At 40.3% G+C, this 19,254-nt stretch overlaps 1 protein-coding gene across 1 annotated transcript in view; it reads left to right on the forward strand.

Annotated features, from left to right (window-relative positions):
* Positions 1-19,254, forward strand: part of LOC115790173 (protein jagged-1b) — a 65,651-nt gene that overhangs the window by 7,122 nt on the left and 39,275 nt on the right. Inside the window, exon 2 of the mRNA XM_030743857.1 lies at positions 1,347-1,673. Within this exon, the coding sequence (XP_030599717.1) occupies positions 1,347-1,673 (327 nt within the window). The remainder of the gene's footprint in view (positions 1-1,346; positions 1,674-19,254) is intronic.

Below are 19,254 nucleotides of genomic sequence, written 5' to 3' on the forward strand. Positions count from 1 at the left end.
CTGATTCCCAGAGCAATGAGACAGTACATTACAGGAAACATGATAGTCTGCTCTCAAAGTTTCCTCACACACTTTTGTTTGTTTATTATTTTTTTAATTTTATCTGCATATGGTGTTTTAGTTAGTGGACCTTTATCATATAAATTCATATCTAACCTATTAAATATCTGTAAACAAATGCATACATTGAGCACAAGTGACTGACGGTTAGAAAGATGTTTTTACTTTTCTATTAAAGTTATACATCTATGGAATAACATAACTTTCACATTAAAAATGTTGCTGAGAATGAGATTTTTTCCTGCTAAAATGTTGTGCAGGCATGTTTTCATGACCAATACCTATGTCTTAAAATTAAGCAACCTCTAGCTGTTGTACACGAAAGGGCACGTGACTAATGTGTTCGGTTTTCTCTGGCAAATTCCGAAAAAATACATAAATATGGATTTTCTCAGATGCCACAGGAAAAGCTAAAGAAATATTTTTTACTAAAAATAATGTGAATGTAGAGCAATTCAAACTTGCTGAACTCAGGAGAGTTTTTATCCTGCAATCAGCCTTTCTGCTGGGTAGAAACATGTCTCATGCGTACCTACAGTCTTAGTTTTTTTCAAAGCAGATCTCACCACTTGGCAGACATTGTCAAACACCTCAGTGTGTTCATTCGGCAGTCATATTGAAGCATTGTCTATCTTAAATCATTGTCACTGAGACTTAAAACTGCATATATAGACTCACCAGTAAAATTTTAACAGTAGCATGTAAAGGTTTACTGACTTTCCCCTGAAATAAGCTTTTTCTTTCCCCTGGAAGTTAAACTTCTGCCACCATCTTTGCTGAGGCAGAATTCTCTCACTGATTTCAATTAAGGTTCCTTTTATTGCCCTGTCTCTTTCTTATAAGGTCTCTAATGTGACATCTCATAATAGGCTAGTCTCTATCTTTCTGGAAAGTGTTGTGGTCCATTTTCAAGATTAATTGGTTTCTAACATCATACTGACTAAAATTTAAACACTCCATTTCATCAAAGATAAAAAGGTAAAATTCACACCTCTCATAACTTTTCTCATAACATTTCTAATTACTTTCTTTCACTTCCTCCCCTACTGAGACATTTTTTTTAATGCCCGTGCAGGGTGCAGAACTTTAAGGAGTACACTGCAATGACCTGCATTTTTACACAACCTAAAATGACCTGCAAGTGTAAATCACCTGTCATTTCTGGTGATCTTCCTTCATTACACTGAGTGAGAATAGACTGTAACTGTGCAAGTTTGGTACATTAATACATTAATGTAATTCTCTCCTTCACTGTCCTCTCTCCTCTCTCCTCTCTCTGGACTCAGGGTGTGTGCGCAGTTGGGATGTTTGAGCTTCAGATCCGCCACTTTCAGAACCCACACGGACACCTGCAAACAGAAGAATGCTGCGATGTCCAGGCAAGCGGAGGACAGCGCTGCTCTCCCACAGACCAATGTGACACTTTCTTCCAGGCTTGCCTCAAGGAGTATCAGGTCCGGGTTGCTCCAACTGGAGCCTGCACCTTTGGTACAGGCAGCACAGGGATCCTGGGTGGAAACTCCCAGACGCTTCGCCACAGAGGACATGAGAGGGGAGGAGGTGAGGATGGGAGCAACGGACACATTGTCATTCCCTTCCTGTACGCCTGGCCGGTAAGTACAGGGGCAGTGCTGGTTAGCAGTATGGTTACCAAGGGAACAGGCTAAGCTTCAAGTGGACAACAATGCACTCAAACTGAGGCTAGAGTGGAATAACGATGACACTCAGAGATTCAGACTCACACGCTTTTGCATCGCAGTAACCACAACATATTTTCTACTACTGTATTACACAGTGCTTTATGTATGGGGAGCACAGTATTTGTGGTTTTGTTCATGAAATAAAACTAATCTTTATGGTGAAAAAAATGGATATTTGATACATCTTGTATCTTATACTGGCTAGTGTTCAGACAGGTGGCTTCCAAGCTGGCTGGTGGAGTCAGGACCTATCTAAACAGACCTGGCCTAAGCTGTTAAAGGATTATTAAAAGAATGAAGGAAAAATATTTAAAAGTATTTGATACAGATATTCTTGGTCCCCATGATTTGCAGCTTTGGCCGTATTTGGTGATTTGTGATCTTTGGTTTATGACCAATAAACGTGCAAACCTATGACCCCAGATTGCCCTCGATGTATCCGTGTGATCGAAAGTGTGTAAAGGCATAGAATAAAGTGCTGTGTGACTTTTAGTAAGATGTCCTCAGAGTTGAAGAGTGCTACAGTATAAGACCATTTACCAGCAGCCTTGGCCACTTCTTGTATTTAGTATATTCTTAAAGTTCTGTCTTTCATTCCAGTGGTAGCACTTGGTAACCTTTTGTAGTCTGCAAGGAATGATTACATTTACCCACAGGTTTTTGCCTTTATTAGACAGTATAGAGAAGAGGAGACAGGAAAATGGGGAGATAACGCTGGAAGGAAGACACACAGCAAAGGGACTCAGGTCAGAGTTGAACCCAGGCTGCTGCATTTAGCCTTGCAGCATATGGTCTCCTGCTCAATCTGTGAGCTAAACTGGTGCCCTTTAGCCACAGTTTTGTCATAATAACACCAAACGAGGGGAATATTTTTTTCAGCGTCAACTCATATTTTCTGGTATTCATTCCAGAATAAATCACTGAGAAATGCAGCTGGTAGATTTGGGTGATCAGTAAGAGTAGGGGGGGGAAAAAACTAGAAAAGCATGAAATGAATGCAGCCCATTTACCATTAAGCTGGTGTCAAAATGTAACAGCCACTACCAACATCATCACTACACTAATGGCCACCACACTAGCCATTAGTCTAGTGGCTATTAGTGTGGTGATAATGTTGGTAATTGTCAGTGCAAAAATGACAATTTCCACTGTTGTCACCATAATTTAATATATCATAAATGGCACTCTGTCATTCAAAGTTTGAGAGTCCCTGGACTAAACCAAGGTGAATGCAAAAGGCCTAAACATTAAACCTGCTAAACAAAGCCCAAAGCTCCACTGTGCTGTGTAATATTACTTTTCCCTTTTCCTCCACATCTTAAAAAATTTCTGTTCTTATATTACAATTTTTGCTCTTTCTGGAGATTTCTTTAGTTCATATTGAACAACTTGTGTCTTGTGCCTTGTGTCCCCATTAAAGAGCAGAACAATTAATCTGTGATTAGCACAACAGTAGGTGAGAGCAGTCAATTGATTATTCAGTCTACCTTCTTTCTTCCTCCTCTAGTGCTCCATCTATCCTCATTTATTCATGATTTTTTCCCCCAATAATGCGCCAAAACGCTAAAAAAAAAAAAAAAAAAAACTCCACAAACTTAGTGTGCTCACAGAGGCCTCTTAAAAAATTTAATATTTCAGTCGATTGTGTCTTTCAAAGTTACGATCATGAGTGTCTACAGCCAACTGTGAAACAGTGGAGGCTCTGTCATGGTTTGGGGCTGCATTTCAGCCAGTGGTATTGGAGATCTTATCAAAAATGGTGAACTTATGAACACGGAAAAGTACCGTCACATTTTGACCCACCATTCAATACCATCTGGAAAGCATCTGATTAACAATAGCTTCATTTTCCAGCATGAGCATGGCCCTCATTTACTAATATGTACATGAAAAAGTCTACAAGCAAGATTATCATCAGATTTATGAAAAGTGCACACCTTCCTATTTTGTCCTTACCATCATGCGTATGCTGGCAAATCAGAATCATTCTAAACCAACAGGATTGTGGAATCTGGATACCATCTGCATACTGCCCTCGCCCCATTTCTCTAACAGGAGGCGTGTACCTCCAGGTGAAGCGGAGAAAGTGGTGACAGTGTTGACTAATAGTTTGTGCTGTATTACAGCTGGAACCATTGATCATTTAATCACTTAGCAATTATTTTCAGTGGATCACTAATATCATACATGATGAATTTTTTTTAGGTAAAATTTAAGCAAATGCCTTTCAAGTATTAGCTGTGTTGGAGTTGGTGGGGGAGGGCAGCTGCTGGATTAAAAGAAAAACTGGGGTCTCCAGGTGCCATGTGACTCAAACTGACAGGAGTGTGAGGAGGTTTAATCACAGTGTAACACAAATACAGTAATTAGGCATACCTCTTATCTCCTTCCATCAACCCATTTTCTAAAAATCCATTAGTCCATTTGGGTGCTCGTTAGCTGCTTCTTTCCTGTACTTTATTCTAGCAATTAATGCTTGTTTATCAGTGAAACTAGAGCGGAGAGAATCCATTCAAAATGACTTGGCAAGGACATCTAAAAGTCATCCAGAATTTTCCTGGGGATTTAAGAGGTTTTGTTTGTTTCTTTCACTGAGAGAAATGCTCCTGCAGTATTTGCTTCTACCCTTTCTTTGTCTTTGATCGCTCCCAGCATGCTCGACTTGTTTCTCATAATGAAAGTATTACAGAAATGGCAGCGAAAGGCCTCGCGCTTCTAAGCCATAATCATATTGTGTTGTAATAATGTTTGTTATGTAGCACAAACCCCCAGGTGAGGCTTCAGAAACACACAGTTTGACACACACACACTCCTAATGTGCACAGCTACATTTCCATCACTTCAGAGGATGAAACGTTGACTTACATTCATTTCCTGGAGACTTATCCTAAACCTGAAAATAACCCTTCATACTGAAATTAATTGAATTACATAATGGGGACTTGGTTATTCTCCCTGAACTGTGACTGAAAACAGTTTTATGTCCGTGCGACAATGCAAGAACACACACACAGACACACACGCACACACAGACAGAGGAATGTTACACAGCTTTGGTTTAAGTTTCTTATTCTTGATTAGTATCAGTCCATTTACCTGTGAGACTCTGTGTCCCAGAGCCAATTATCTTCCCTTATCTGTGTATAGTTTGCTTTTGTGTGAGTTTTCGTGTGTGTGCTGTATGCATACGGCATGTGTCAAAGTTTTCCTATGTGGTATTTTTTTCTCTCTCCTCCTGTACACCAGGGTGTGTGTGTGTGTGTGCGTGTGTGTGTGTGTGTGTGGGGGGGGGGGGGGGGGGGGGTGTTGTGGTGGTAGTGAGATGACTGCCAGGTATGAGTGTGAGAAAGTTCTCTATCAGAAAGCCTTACCTGGATCAGTTTCAGGGCCGGGCCGCAGGGCGGGCTGGGCTGCAGGGGAGAGAGAGCCGGGACACTCTGTGGCAACCTTCGTGCTTTTTCAACTGAAAGGCTCGCTTTATCTGGCCATCTCTGAGAGGTGGAGGGTGGTGGGTGATGGATGAGGGATGAGGGATGAGGGGGGGGGGGGGGGGGCAAGTGATCTCCCTGCCCCAGGTGAGGGGATGAACAGGTGAGCAAAGTCATTATGAGGAAAGGTGAGCTCTTTCTGTCCCCTGCCCTCCCTCACAATCTTCCTTTCTCCCACTAATCTCTTGAGGGAAATGCACGCCTGTGTGTTTGCCTGCATTTGTTTATGTAGCTGTTAATTTGTTGTGCTTTGTTTGGTTTGAATATCATGTTATCAAGAATGACTCCAGGGGTTCATCACTATTTCTCAGCTGTAAGTCTGTGCCGCAATTTCTCTGCTTATGGCTAAATCAGCTTTTTCTGTCATTTCTTTTTTAACTCTTTTCCCCATGAAGGCGACATTGATGAACTCCCCTGTCCTTAATGATGAGTTTTGACACCTCAGGATATATCAATAAAGATCACCCTCAGTAACTTCTGATGCACACTCAGTCATATTGTTGTGGAAGCAGGCCTGAAACATGACAGAAACTGCTCAATTCAGAAAAGAGAAACAAGTAGGTGTCCAAGGGGGACAGAGTTAAAGCACCTATAAAAGCTTTCATGATTGGTAGCTGCTCTTAATGTGTTTTATAATAGTCGAATTAGAGGAGAAGATTAAACCCAGTTTCATTTCCACTAAGTTCAGAACCAGAATTTTACATTTCTCTTTAGAGAAAATATCCAGTAAGCACCAAGCAATGCTCAGGCCTCAGTTAGCATGTTAAATGTTAAAGTTCATGACAGTACAATTAGAAAAAAACCCAAATAAAAATGGCTTGTTTGGAAAGGTTGCCTGGAGAAAGCCTTTTCTCTCTAAAAGGAACATGGCAGCACAGTTTAGTTGCATCTGAACAACCCACAAGACTTCTGGAGCAATGTCCTTTAGACAGATAAGACTCAAATAGAGATGTTTGGCCATAATGCACAGCACCTTGTTTGGAGAAAACCAAACACAGCATATCAGCAAAAACACCTCATCCCAACTGTGAGCACGGTGATGATTTGGACTTGTTTTACAGACATAGCACATGGGCACCTTGCAGTCATTGAGTCGACCATGAACCCCTCTGTATACCAAAGTATTCAAGAGTCATATGTGAGGCCATCTGTCTGACAGCTAAAGCTTGACTGAAATTGCTTCATGCAACACTATAATGATCCCAAGCACAGCAGCAAATATACAACAGAAAGGCTGAGAAAGAAAAGAATCAAGGCGCTCCAATGGCCCAGTCAAAGTCCAGACCTCAAACTGACTGAAATGCTGTGGCAGGACCTTAAGAGAGCCGTGCTTAAACAAATACCTGCAAACCTCAATGAACAAAAGCAAAGCTGTACACAAGAGTGGGCCAGTATTCCTCTATAACGATGGTATTACTGCTAAAAGTGGTTTTACAAGTGTTTTTTGTTAAGTAAATAATGACACAGTGTAATATATCATGTGTTTTTCTTTATCTGACGATGTATTTAAATAATTTTAGAACATGGTGTGATTAGATATTCTTTTCATTATGTCCTGATTCATAAAATCTTAAAAATTAAACAGGATGTGCTTTCTTTTTACCGTGAGTGTTAGTGAAGGAGTTTTCATTGCTATGAGGTGTTCCTTTGAACTCTGAATACAGCTGTGCTTGCTGTTTTTTCTCCTGCTTTCAGTCCTCATGCGCAGCAAAGTTGTCACTATATGGCTTTAGCTCTATAAGTGGTGTCAATCTGCTCCTAACAAACACGCATATTTTTCAGTGAGGAAACTTTAAAAAATGTCACACTGTAACGAGATTTTCATTTGTTCATTGTGTAAAAAGTAGAAGTGAATCATCCCTTGAGTGACAGAGGATGCAATAGGATATGTTTGCTGTTTTCACTGTCTGGCTTTGAATGTTGAAATGCAGAGTTTAGCTTTGCCTCCTGGTTATCAGTGATGTTACAAATAGTCTGAGAGACGTGGCTTCTTTTTGACCTCAGCGTTAGATTCACGGACACTCAGCGCTCTGGAATCTTTTCGCTGCGGAGAGATCAGAAAAGTTCAAAGGCTTCATAGCAACAAGGTTACTTCTTTAAGGCCTCCATGTGATGCTGATTTCACTGTTGAATCTGTTTTAGTGATGAAGTGAAATATCAAAAGCTGCCAAATAATGCACCAACTTTGTTTCTTTTGAATGTGATATCTGTTTGAATCAGTTCCTAAATCAGAAGGGTGAAAGTTAAAGGTGCAGCAGGAAAATGTACATTTAAACAAGTCCTCCAATATAATAATCATAGTGATCGTTTGTTCTCTGAAATGACCCATATAAGATTTTCTTAAATGAAAAATAAGAGCATTTGCAGAAAAAGTATGACTTTTTTTACATGGAGACTGAAGTTTGAGTCTCATTTGTGTCACTTCAACTCATTGTTTAATTTTTAGCTGCTGTTTTCCCTTGCTGGATCGATTTTAGGTACAAGAACTTCTTAGTCAAGGCTAGATTTAAAATACATGTTTTTACAATGTTGAACACATGCTACAAATCTCCACTTTCTAGGTAGCCAGGGAGCTGATTTTTGCTTTGTTAAGGCAATGAATGAACAAGATGCATGAAATAACGTCTGTAGCTTACATCAGTTATTTTCCCCCTATAACAGTACCCGATATTAGCTTTTCAATTCTGCAAATTGCAGTTAAGCAATAGAAGTTACTGAATTAATATGAACTGGTTCAGTAAAACACACACCACACAATTTTATTTTCTTCAGAGTTTTTCATCTGCAAAAATTAAAAACTGAAAAAAAAAAGGGGGGCCCAGGGTGATGCTAACTTTTAGTTAAATATAAACCTCCAGTAGCACTCCATTCACAAGGCCACTAAAGTTCTCTTAGCTTTACGACAGATCTATAGGACGCAATAACAGCTTTCACAAAAGACCTATGAAGTCATTTTCTTGGGTAAGAGAGTCTCCTATATGTATAGATTCACCGTGAAAAGTGCACTCACCACACAATGTGTGAAGTGAATCTAATATTTCCTGACCCTTTGTAACTCAGAACTAGTTTATCAAGGTCTGGTTATGCCCACCTTTTCTTCTTCTTCTTTTTTTTAAACAAACTATGACAAAAGACAATATGATAGGTGCCACAGAAATCCTGTTAAGGTGAAGTGAATGGAGTGAAGTTCCCAGCATTTGTAATCCTCATGTCAAGTGTTAAAATCCATTCACGGTTAGGTTTACTGCCAGAGGCTATGGCTGGATTTTCCTGGGAAAAACTCACATTCAGCAAAGAGTGCGTGGCTGTGAGTGTGTGTGTTTAGTGAAGACCGACTTCCTCTTGTCTTTTGTCTTGTCATGCAGGGTACATGTATCTCTTGGGTTTGCATTGATGTGAGTCTCTCTGTGTTATCACGAGCAGAGATAAAACCAGCACTTTCAGAGAATGCTCACTGTTAACAATTACATTGTTTTGATGTTTGCTGTAAGAGGAGCGTGAGCCAAGGTGTTTATTTCTAAAAATGTGGTTCTGTGACATGATGCTAGATCATCTGAGTTTTAAAATGGATGCATCTAATAAGGCAATAAAGGTTATTATCATTAGCAAAGCCGAAACTACAAAAGTTCGTGTAAAAATACTTTTTTAGATAAAAACAAAACTAATGTATTTCTCAGCATGACTGAGTTGTAACAAAATGTTGTATTTGTACTATAATACCCTTTCTGAACAAAAAACAAACAAAACAAAACCTGAAACAAGCAAATCTCACCCTGGAAACTGTCTAAAAGTAAAATAGAACTTATAATTATTTTTAAATTATCTAAAAGAAAATAATAAAAATAAAACAATCAAACTCTCATAACTGTGTACGGCACATACACCTTTACTTGATTGCAGTGACTTTACTGTACTTCACTTTAATTAAATACTAGAGTATAAGAATAAAAGTGTTCTACTGACAGCCTATTGTTATTGATACGTTATAATCCAAGCAAAGTGTTAAGGTGAAACTTTTCTACAACAATACAACAATTATACCTGTTGAATAGAAAATAATAATCTGCAAAATAATGGACCATTAAGTTAGTTTTACTCCAAAAACAATAGTACAAAAATACTTTGTGGAAACTGTTTGGGGATGTCCCCTTCCTGTTCCAAAATGACTGCACAGCAGTGTACAAAGCAAGGACCATAAAGACATAGATGAGTGAGTCTGGTGTGGAAGAACTTGACTGCCCTGTGCAGAGTCCTGACCTCAACCCAACAGAACACTTTTGGGATGAATTAGAGGGAAGACTGTGAGCCAGGCCTTCTCGTCCAACGTCAGTGGACCTCACAATGCACTTCTGGAAGAATGGTCAAAACATTTCACACTGCTAAACCTTGTGGAAAGCATTCCCAGAAGAGTTTAAGCTGTTATAGCTGCAAATCTATTTTTAAGATTAAGCTTAAAACGTACCTTTTTGATTAAGCTCATAGTTAGGGCTGGATCAGGTGACCCTGAACCAATCCTTAGTTATACTGCTATAGACCTAGACCACTGGGGGGGTTCCCATGATGCACTGATGAGTTTTTCTTTTTCATTCACCTCTTGTTACTCTGTTTATACCCCACTCTGCATTTAATCACTAGTTATTATTAATCTCTGGCTCTCTTCCACAGTATGGATTTTGTCCTGTCTCTCTCCCCTCAGCCCCAACCGGTCACAGCAGATGACTGCCCCTCCCTGAGCCTGGTTCTGCTGGAGGTTTCTTCCTGTTAAAAGGGAGTTTTTCCTTTCCACTGTGCCAAGTGCTTGCTAATAGGGGGTCGTTTTGTTGGGTTTTCTCTGTAATTATTGAATGGTCTTTACCTGAATCATCTGCATACTTTAAAATGAATCTGTCCTCCCTGCTGTTACAACACATGTTTGCATAAAGAATGAACAGGAGAGGTGACAGAACACATCCTTGTGGGGAGCCAGTGGAGGAACAGACCTGATCAGACAGAGTGCCATTCACTCTCACTCTCTGAGTTCTGTATGTTAAGAAATCTAAAATCCAACCCACAAGATTAAAACTATTAAATTAAAATGTTCTAAAAGCCTTTGTGTGAGAATGTCGGGTTGAATGGTATTAAAAGCAGATGAGAAATCAAAGAATAAAAGTCTCGCATGTGTTCCCTTTCCCTCGAGATGTTTAAGAAGCAGGTTCATTAAGGTGACTGTGGTATCCTCTACTCCTCGGTGTGGTCTGTAAGCAAACTGCAGAGGATCCAGGTCACACTCTGTCTTCCTTAAAATTTCAGACCTCACCAGTTTTTCAAATGATTTCATCACAATGAATGTCAATGCAATGGGTCTAAATTCATTTAAAGTGATTAGCAAAACCCATTAGTGATGTGAAATGATGTGCCCATTATGCCTAGTGTACATGTACAATCCTGTGGAGGCAACGTTAGACTCTGATTGCTTTAGTTTGTCAGGTCTAGGTCCAACAATGCTGCCCCCCCACACACACACTCAAAAGGAAAAAAAAAAAAAAAAAAAAAAAAAAATAATAATAATAATAATAATAATAATAATAATAATAAATGAGGTCAGCTGAATATATTGAATGGCCTGGATTTGTTTTTCTTCACTGGTGGCGTGGGCATATTGAAGGATTGAAACAGTGGTTTGCAGAGCATGAGACGTCATTTTCACACAGTGGTGGATTGGCCACCAGAGAGTCCAGACTTTAACCCAACTGAGAATCTTTGGGATGTACTGGAGAAGGCTTTATGGTTCAGCCAGACTCTCCCATCATCAATATGAGATCTTTGTGAAAAATTAATGAAAGTCTAGATGGAAACAAATGCTGTGACAATGCAAAAGCTTACTGAAAGGATGCGAAAGACAGTTTAAATAAATATTAGCGGATGTGAGTTGTTTTTTTTTTGTTTTTTTTCCCCCCGCTGGGCAGTGTATTACCTCTAGATGTAAATGATCCCTGCCATTCTGTGTGTTCTATCAATTGTTCGATAAAGAAAATGAGAGATTTGAAAACATCTTTTTACCTCCTTGTTTTCAAGGTAATCTACTGAAAGATTTATCACAACATTAACACAAAAAGTCTAATCTGACTTGGCTCGTCATCAGAGGAGCTATGGAGGCTATCTGGGTCACATGTAGGAGAAACAAAAGCGCTCTACTCAGAGCAACATGCAAAGTGCAGTCATGCAAATGTCTTCACTTGTCACTTGTGTGACAAGTCCTTTCCTGTCAGCCTGACTCAACTTTCCTGTTAATCTGTTGTCTTTGTGTGTCTCTATCTGTGTTGATGTGAACTAGTTCAAAGACATGTATCCCACTGTGTTCTTATGTATGACATTTTCAGATGATTACTGCTGATATGACATTGTGTAAACAGGTAAATGGACACTGCAGTTTATATAGAAACAACTCTACAGACTAACAACACTACTTTCACACTGGAACATCTTCATTGTCCCTTTCAAGTCAGCAAGCTGCACAGTGCAGAGGAGGAGGGCATACAGTTCAGTTTTCAAAATTTATCAGACCAAATGCTTTGAAATACTCACGCTTCCTGATGTGGTTTAAAGACTAACAAATGGAGTAAAACTATATTTCAGTCATGCTGTGACAAACCAAACTAGCCCTTAATTAAGATGGAAACAAAGTAAGAATTCAAGTAAAGTTTTTACAGAGCCATAGACTACATAGGGAGGAGGATGAGTTAGCTAGATGGGTCAACAAAACACTGAACATCATGCAGTAGTGTTTGCTTCCACCACCAGGCTATATGGTGGCATCTCACATTATCACAGAGTTTGAAATAGTTTTTTCCATGGCCACCAGCGTATAAAACCGAGCACCTAGGCATGCAGACTGGTTCTACAAACATTTGTGAAGGAATGGGTCGCTCTCAGGAGCTCCATGAATTCCAACATGGTAACGTGATAGGATGCCACCTGTGCAACAAGTCCAGTTGTGAATTGTTAGTGGTATAACAAAGTGGAAGCAATTGGGAATGACAGCAACTCAGCCACAAAGTGGTAGGCCACATAAAATGAGAGAGCAGGGTCAGCGGATGCTGGGGTGCATAGTAAACAGAGGTCACGAACTTTCTGCAGTCAATCGCTACAGCCCTCCAAACTTCATGTGGCTTTCAGATTAGCTGAAGAACACAGCACAGAGAGCTTCGTGGAATGGGTTTCCATGGCCGAGCAACTGCATCCAAGCCTTACATCACCGAGCACAATGCAAAGCGTTTGGGGTTGGCCACTTCTTGTTCCAACATGACTGCGCACCACTGCACAAAGCAAGGTCCATAAAGACATGCATGAGTGAGTTTGGTGTGGAAGGACTTGACTGGCCTGCACAGAGTCATCAATGTCGACATCATATTGAAACCTTATGGATTAAGAAAAGGATGTCACTCAAGTTCATATGCATGTGAAGGCAGACGAGTGAAAACTTTTGGCAATATAGTGTATTTTGGAGTATTATTTTGTTTATTGGTCTGACTGGACACAGTTAGAGAAGTCTTTTTTTTTTATATAAGCAGTCTGTACAGATCTTTTTATCCATGCCTCCATACTGGTCTGTGGATTTAGATAGTGGATATCAACACCTACACACAGCTCAGTAATCAAAAAACAAGCATGATTAAAGAAATGTTCTCGCCGAGTATATCTCAGCAAAAAAAAAAAAAGAAAGAAAAAAAAAAAGGTAAACAGAGTACAGTATAAACAGAGTAGAAGCAGACGTCGATCAAACCTGCATTACTACCTAAAAGGCCCATGAGGGTGTTTAAACCCACCTTAAATGGTGCCTTGCTAACCCCTTTGCTCATATGGGCCATATCAATGGGGCAAACTCACGATCCTGGATCAAAGACCCAGCACTTTGTGTTCTGGTCTTTCAGTTTCTGCTCATGTCTCTGTTGATTATTAGGGTATTATGGCTTTGCCATTTTGGGTTTTTGTATATTTCCTTGGGGGTTCAGTTTTTAGTATTTAGTTTTGGTGTGTAGTGTAAAGTTTGCTCTGCCTTCCCGATGTTCCTCATGTTTAGTCAAGCATGGTTTCCGTGTCCTACGGTCTGTTACTTCCTGTTTTATTTTGTTAGTCCCTTGTCTCTTGTGCTTTGTATTCTGTTTCGCTTCCCCCTGTCTCATTAGTGTGTATCTGTTCACCTGTTTTCCCCAGCTGTTACCACTCTTCCCTCGTTACCGCTTGTCCTTTGCCGCATTGTCGTCAATGGCTCCTCACTGGCTGTGTGCTTTCTTGTCTGTGTGTATTCCTGGTTTAGTAAGATTCCTACTCTGTTCTACTGGCCTCCATCCAGTTCTGTTAATTCCAATAAAGCAATAAAGCTGTTTAAGTTTAAGTTGAGTTCCGTTTCAGGAGTCCTGCTTTGGGGTCCTAAACCTCGCTGCTACAGCACATTACATAACAAAAACCACCTTTATGGATGTTCAGGTTAGAGGACTTGTAGAACTGAGATCTTAGTCGAACAATGGCTGTTGTGGATGTGTTGTTCTGGAGGCACCACCAGCTGCCTAGCAACAGTCAAGAAATTGTTCTCTTTTTGTGTGTGTTTGTGCACGGATTAAGCAAACAAGGTGTTGTGGGCTAATTAGTGAGTTTTACAGGTGCCTGAGGGGGATTATGTTGCCTTCGGCTAACTGTTTCCTCCTGCATGCAGTCTTAAAGCTAAGCAAAGCTAACTGGCAGTAATTTCCTATTAAACTCAAATCTAGCAGAGGTAAGAAATGGCAGAAAATTGACCAAATATACTTAGTTACTTTCCACCAGTGAAACCAAATAGAGGTGACTTTCAATGCCATCAACAGGACACACACACAGAGCGATGTAACCTGCATTCCTGCTGTGTGGGAGCCGAGCAGAGGGAAGTCAGTGGAGGGAAACCAAAGGAGAGGAGCATAGTTGGAGCTTTCTTTCTCCCCTGAGTTTCTCTTTCACTCTTTCTCCGCCTCTCGTTTGTGCTCTCCTCTCTTTTGTCCCCTAATTGACTCTCCTACACAGCCTTGCATACCTTCATGTACGCTGATACTGTTGTGTGCATTGTACACACACGCGGCTGCAGGCATATGTACGCACGCGCGCGCACACACACACACACACACACACACACACACACACACACACACACACACACACACACACACAGACACACACTTCTCATTTCTCCCTCCATAGACACACCTGAACACACAGATTGTGAATCCTACAGGCAACACACGCACACATGGCACACAAAAAGGTTAATTTCATCAGGATTTGAAGCTTGTGTTTTTTAGAGATAAGTTAATAACTCGGGGGTAAACGTCTCAAGGGAAGCGTGTTTTAATGATTTCATTTGTGTGCAAATTGGATTGAGAGTAGGAGTCTCTTTATTAGAGGAGAAAAGAGGACCTTGATTTACACGATCACAGTGAAATTACAGCGTGTGTCTGTTTCTGTATGTGTCATTGTGTGTCACTGAAAGCAGATTGTAGGTATGCTATCCTTTCAGTGTATAAGAAATGGTTTCCTTTCAGTGCCAGCGATTTGTCCTTGTCTTTTATCATCCTTCCTGTCTCGAGCGTTTCTCACCCGTGATTTTTCTCTCGGGCACACCCTCACTTTCTCCTTCAGTATTACTCATTGCAAATCTTTTGTTTTCAGCAAACATTGCCCTTCAGTGATGTTCAGCCACATCAAGTCCCTGTGGACTACACAGAGCACACAAAGTTAGAGCACAGCTGTCATAGATCCGCCTCTTCTCTCAGTGGTTTCCTGTGTTGCCGAATCTCGACAGCAGCAACCACAAATATTTTGAGCCATCATATTGTGAAATGTTTGAATCAGAACCCGAGTCCCTGCTGTGATTTAAACCCTCTCTCTAAAAGCTCAGGTCTCATGAGCTTACCTACAGTATATTTACCTTATATCAGCCCGGATAAACGGTAGGGTTGCATCAGGAAGGGCATCCGGCATTAAATCTGTGGAAAAGTGAAACATGCTGCACTGGCAACCCCTTGGTAAATAAAAGAGCAGCTGAAAGTACCTTATATTTACCTTATATCAGATGAATGTGAATATCCTGGGTATCATCTCAGGCCATTTTCAAAATGTAGATCCATGTAAGGCCTCAGTCACACAGGTTTCAAAAAGGAGCAGCTTTTACTTTGAAAGTAAATGTTCTCTACTTCCAGTATGCAGAGGTTTTTGGTACAGCACCAGTTGCAACCAATTTCACATTAAGGATCATATCCAGTTTCAGAAATCTACATAAGGTTAGAAAAATAACAGGGCTACTGTTGTATGTTTATCTTTTACCCAGGTTCATAAATGCTGCAGACAAATGTGTCAATTTCTGTGCAGCAGTGTCACATGAACAATTGCAAAATTGCTGTTTTTATTTGCATTAATAGCATTAACATAAGCGGTAACTGGAAATCAGGATACTAAAATTTATCACGAATTCAGGCATATGCAAAACTAGATTGTCTGTGCATCATGTAAATTTCTCTAATTTGATTAAAGATGATGATGAAGCTCTTAACTGAGAAATTCACACCCATTGTGTCCCATCATGTAATTCTGTTCTCTCTTTCCATCTGACTGTTGGCACTGCTAAATTCTTTCTTCATGTTTCATCTGAAATGACTGCAACACCTTTAAATTTGGTAAAATTCAGTCAATCTCAATATGTAACTGTGCTCTCACTTGCTTTTACAAGTTTTTGATTTCTATTAAAGCATAAGTGCGACTACATACATATTGTATGTGTGAGCATACAGGCTGTAATAACGTGCTATAAAATGTGGCACAGCATCCATCCATCCATCCATCCATCCATTCACTTCTGCTTATCCTGTTCAGGGTTGGGGGGGGGGGCAAGGTGGAATCGAATAAAATGGTATTCTAACTGTGAGGCAGCAGTGCTAACCACTGCACCACCGTGCTGCCCTTAAATAAGTTAAATTCAGTTTTATTTATGTAACCCAAATCACAACAAGTCACCTCGAATAACACCTGCTTTTCCTGTGAAAAAAGCCTGTGGTGAGGCTGTAATTTATCTCATTTAACAGGTGTAGCAGGAGAGTGTCACTCAAACTGTTTGTACACGCCCCGCAGGCCTGTGGAGTGGTCTAATCAGACACATGATATGAAAACACCTGTGGAAGTAATTACTGTAATACAACTACTTATTCAAAGCTCTCAGTGTAATAATTCAAAGCGCTCCCCTCAAAGTATAATGAGTTTAAGTGGTTTTAGCAAAACTGGAAGAAAAGTGTCTTTTATATTGAAACTGTGTCTGACTGCTTTGTCCCGTCATTCTCATTGAACAGATTAATTAATAAAGCAGTGCACCCTTAAAGGCAAATTATAATGGCAACAAATCCTTTCACTGTAAGGGTGTGACACTCATTCAGTCTTTGTTGTTTATTAAAAAGAGCTCTTTATTAAACTTTATCCGAGAGTTATCTTCAATATAAAAGCACAGAAACCCATGTCACCATCATTGTAACCACTTCTAAGACAAGAAAGAAAACATGAATTATCTCTACTTAGGAAAACATTTTACTGTTTATGAAGACTAGAAATCTGAGAACACACACACACACACACACACACAAAATAACAACACAGCCCACTCCCAGACTCGTCCTGTTTTCTCACTCATAATGCCACTTTCTGAAAGTGTACTGGTGGCTGTGAAGCGCACAGCGGCTAGACAAGGTAATTTCCTGCGGAAGTCAGCGAGCAGGAGGGGGTTTTTTTTGGGTGCTGAGGGCACTCGGGTCTGGGCTGCGTGAGGGGAGGGGAGGGTGTGGAGAGTGGCAGAATGAGTCGAGATTAATGAGTGAAAGGGTAAAGTTGATGGAAGCGCTGCAGAGGAGAGGCTGAGTGAAGAAAAAGGAAGCGATAAGGAGGGCGGTTGGTGAGTGATCTCAGAGGGTAGCACAGGTGTTTTGGGTGGAGGTGTGTGTGTCACAATTGCTTACGCACACTGCTGAGAGAATCATAAGTGACGGGGGTAAATATGGGCAGGTGATGGGAGGACAGGATGAAGATGAGACAGGGCGACGTGGAGGATGAGGGCACGACATGTCAGGAGGTCTCTGCTGCTCCACAGTGTTTGAAGAAGCCACGTAGATTAATTCAAGTAAAATAACCCTACAGGAAGGAGAGTGTCAGATAGCAGAGGGGGCAAAGATGTTGAGATAATCCTAGAAAGTAATTAAGTACATTAATTCAAGTGCAATGTTTTGGAGGGAAAAACCTAAAATGTTTGTCAGAGTGAGCAACGATAATGACACTTTGAATTGTCTAAATGAGACTGTAAATGACTTGAACACAAGGGCTGTCATATATTTAAAATCATGACATATGATAACATGAAGATTAAACCAGTGCGTCCCCAACATTTTAAGTTGTTTCTACATGAGCCTCTGTCACATTTCCAATGAACTGTTTCACCAAAGAGTGACATCTCTTCAAACTTCATAAACAACAATCACCAAAATTTGAATAGCTACTGAAATTATATCAAAATATGTTACATAGAGGCATTTCTTGGTCTGAAACCCCAAATATTCAGGAAATCTGTGCTTTTAAAAGACAGTTGTTTGGATTAAAAAAGATAAGAAGATGAAGATAAGTGTTACAATAATAACCACATAGTGAAGGTTAGGGAAAAATTAGTTTCATTTAAAGAAGTGCCAGAAGCCCAGTGATTTTACATTATCTGATATTTCACACAGTGCCACACTGATTAGACACAAACCTCCATTTCTTCACTGTACATACTTTAATCAGTAGTTAAAACTAGCTGCACCTTGGCAACAGCAAACTGCTTCTTACACACTGTTGCATCAGTGTAAATGTCATGTATTATGTATGTTACGCATTATGTGCGTTACATCTCGTCTGCACAGAACCAAACAGGTGTGACAGCAGACGGGAAGAAGTCACATGCGTATACTATGAACTTATACAGAAAAGAATACAATTTGCATGTAAAACATTATTCACTGAAAGTCAAAAGCACACAAATTAGTCGTAACAACACAAATAATCACCAGCCATTAATTACGTATTAATTATAATGATTTGAAAAAACAAATCATGCAGTGCTGTCTTCTTGCATGGTGTATAGAGGTAAAAACAAAAACAACTTATGTCCCCGACTGACACTGTATGGTTTTATTTAAGTAAAGATGGCGATAACTCACTTGTTTCATATACTGGAACAGGTAATGCCATTTTAACTTTTGATATGCAAAGTGCATTCAGCCAGTAACACTTTTATGCTTTTATATAATTTTTGCTCGTGATGGAGATTTGTTGGAAAATAAAGGATCTGAGGACTTTGTCCCCTGCTGCAGGGCAGAGAGTTCGAATGAAGACTAGGTGGAGATGATGGGGTGGAGACAAGGGCAGTGTTGGTGGACACATGGAAAAGGAGTGAGGGCAAAGAGGGGAAGATAAAGTCTGAAGCTAATTATATCCACAATGGAAGAAAAACAGGAGAGATGTTGAGAATGTGAGAGCAGAGACGTGTAATTATAGAGACAGGGTCATGAGAGCAGGGTGGGGTGGACTGCTGCACTCTGGGGGTCTAATTCCTCGTCTCATACTGTGTGTGTGTGTGTGTGTGTGTGTGTGTGTGTGTGTGTGTGTGTGTGTGTGTGTGTGTCTGTCTTTTCCACCTGAGTGCAGGGAGACGGTCAGCACTGGATAATATCCGCAGACACTTTTGAAATTCACAAATCAGCCACCGTGCTGTCACATCTCCTGCTCTGCCATGCACTCAGCGTTCATTGATCCAAACAGAGTGATGTCTTTTCTTTGTTGTTTGAAGTCAGGGATCAATCAATAATACAATAATCATATTTGACACAAGGCTTAGGCTTCAGCTATGATGTCTTCTGGGAGCTTTAGTGGGCAGATAACATTTTATTTACTCTTCGTTTAAGCGGGCACAGATCTGAAGCGCTGACCCTTTC

Source organism: Archocentrus centrarchus, chromosome 13, assembly GCF_007364275.1.
Source record: "Archocentrus centrarchus isolate MPI-CPG fArcCen1 chromosome 13, fArcCen1, whole genome shotgun sequence".
Taxonomy (NCBI): domain Eukaryota; kingdom Metazoa; phylum Chordata; class Actinopteri; order Cichliformes; family Cichlidae; genus Archocentrus; species Archocentrus centrarchus.